The sequence below is a fragment of the Emiliania huxleyi genome (assembly GCF_000372725.1).
Source record: "Emiliania huxleyi CCMP1516 unplaced genomic scaffold EMIHUscaffold_7337, whole genome shotgun sequence".
NCBI lineage: Eukaryota > Haptophyta > Isochrysidales > Noelaerhabdaceae > Emiliania > Emiliania huxleyi.
The window spans coordinates 1-1357 of NW_005196499.1; the positions used below are offsets into that span (position 1 = coordinate 1).

General features: G+C 62.1%; 1 protein-coding gene across 1 annotated transcript; it reads left to right on the forward strand.

Moving 5' to 3' along the window:
- Window positions 1–58: 58 nt before the first annotated feature.
- EMIHUDRAFT_124967 (hypothetical protein) lies at window positions 59–475 on the forward strand (the record flags this gene model as incomplete). The annotated part of the gene is made up of 1 exon (XM_005760856.1): window positions 59–475. A coding segment is annotated over one exon (417 nt), but the record flags the coding sequence as incomplete, so codon positions are not given.
- Between the last annotated feature and the right edge of the window lie 882 nt (window positions 476–1357).

A 1357-nucleotide genomic window follows, 5' to 3' on the forward strand; every position in this document is an offset into this window, starting at 1 on the left:
GACGCTGGCCGGGCAGCGGGCGACGCTCATCGACCCGCGTCCGTCGGCGCTCGCAAAGTGGCAGCGCAAGCTGCTGCGCAAGTCGGGCTGCGAGCCCTTTGGCGTGCGGCGAGAGCTGTTTGGAGAGGCGGGCGGCGAGGCAGGGATGGCCCTCGTGCGCGGCGCGGCGCTCGTCGTCGGCTTGCACACGGACGAGGTGACGGAGGCCATCGTCGACGCGGCGCTCGCCGCCCGTACGCCGTTCGCCGTCGTGCCCTGCTGTGTCTTCTCCCGCCTGTTCCCCGGCCGGCGGCTCCGCAGCGGCCGGCCGGTGACGTCACACCCGTCGCTTGTCGCCTACTTGCTCGAGAAGCACCCCGCCGTCCGCTCCGCGCGCCTTGGCTTTGCGGGAAAGGACGTCGTCGTTTTTTGCACCGACTACGGCGCCCCGTCGGACGCCGCGCACCTAATGTGTGCCCCGTGCGACGAGGGATGACCGTTTCTTTGGCTATATAATGTCGCGCGTATAGAGTGTAACTCGAGGACCGCCATGTCGAGGACGCGCGCCGCGCAGGGCTAGCGGCGCAGAGCTCCGGTTTCGGTCCGGCGTCCGCCGCCCGCGCCGCCCGCACACTGCGCACACCGCGCCGCGAAAAAAGTAAAAACAAGTAAATATAATAAAACGGACACCTCTCTACTGTGAGATGGGTAAAAAGGAACAGGTCCCCGCCCTTGCGATCTTTGTGCAGGGTTCAAAAAACGATAACAAACCCTTTCCGTTTCGTCATTTTACCCGTTTCCGAGATCGCAGAAGCCGGATCGCCGGATCCCCCGGCCAACGCCAGCAGCCGGCGGGGTGCAGCTCCGAGCGGGAGCCGCGGGAGACGAGAGGGGGGGGGGGGTATACCCCGCGGAGAGCCGGGGAGAGAGTTTTTTGTGGTTGGTCTCGCTCCTCTCCGTCTCTCTGGATTCGGGGATTCGGGTGAGTGTGGCTCACATCGGCTCCCATGGCGTGTCCTCAGAGCACACTCTACTGTCTTACTACGTGTCTGTAGGCGTGGCAGAAGAAGGGGAAGGTGCTAGGTGGCACACCGCTAACTGCCGTACTCGTGTAACTCGCGACGCAAATAAATAAATAAAAACAGACACCTCTCTACTGTGAGATGGGTAAAAAGCTAAAAGGAACAGGCCCACGCAGAGCCTCAAACGCTCGTGTCTTTTTTTCATTTTACTGGCTAATATACTGCATTCTGGAACAATTTGCGCATTAGGCATTAGAGGACCGAATCCGAAAAGTCCAAAGTGGCTCACCCTCTCCAGCGCCTCTACCGCCCCTTCTTCTCCTCCCTGCCGCTGCCAGACTCGGCCCGCGGCCGCC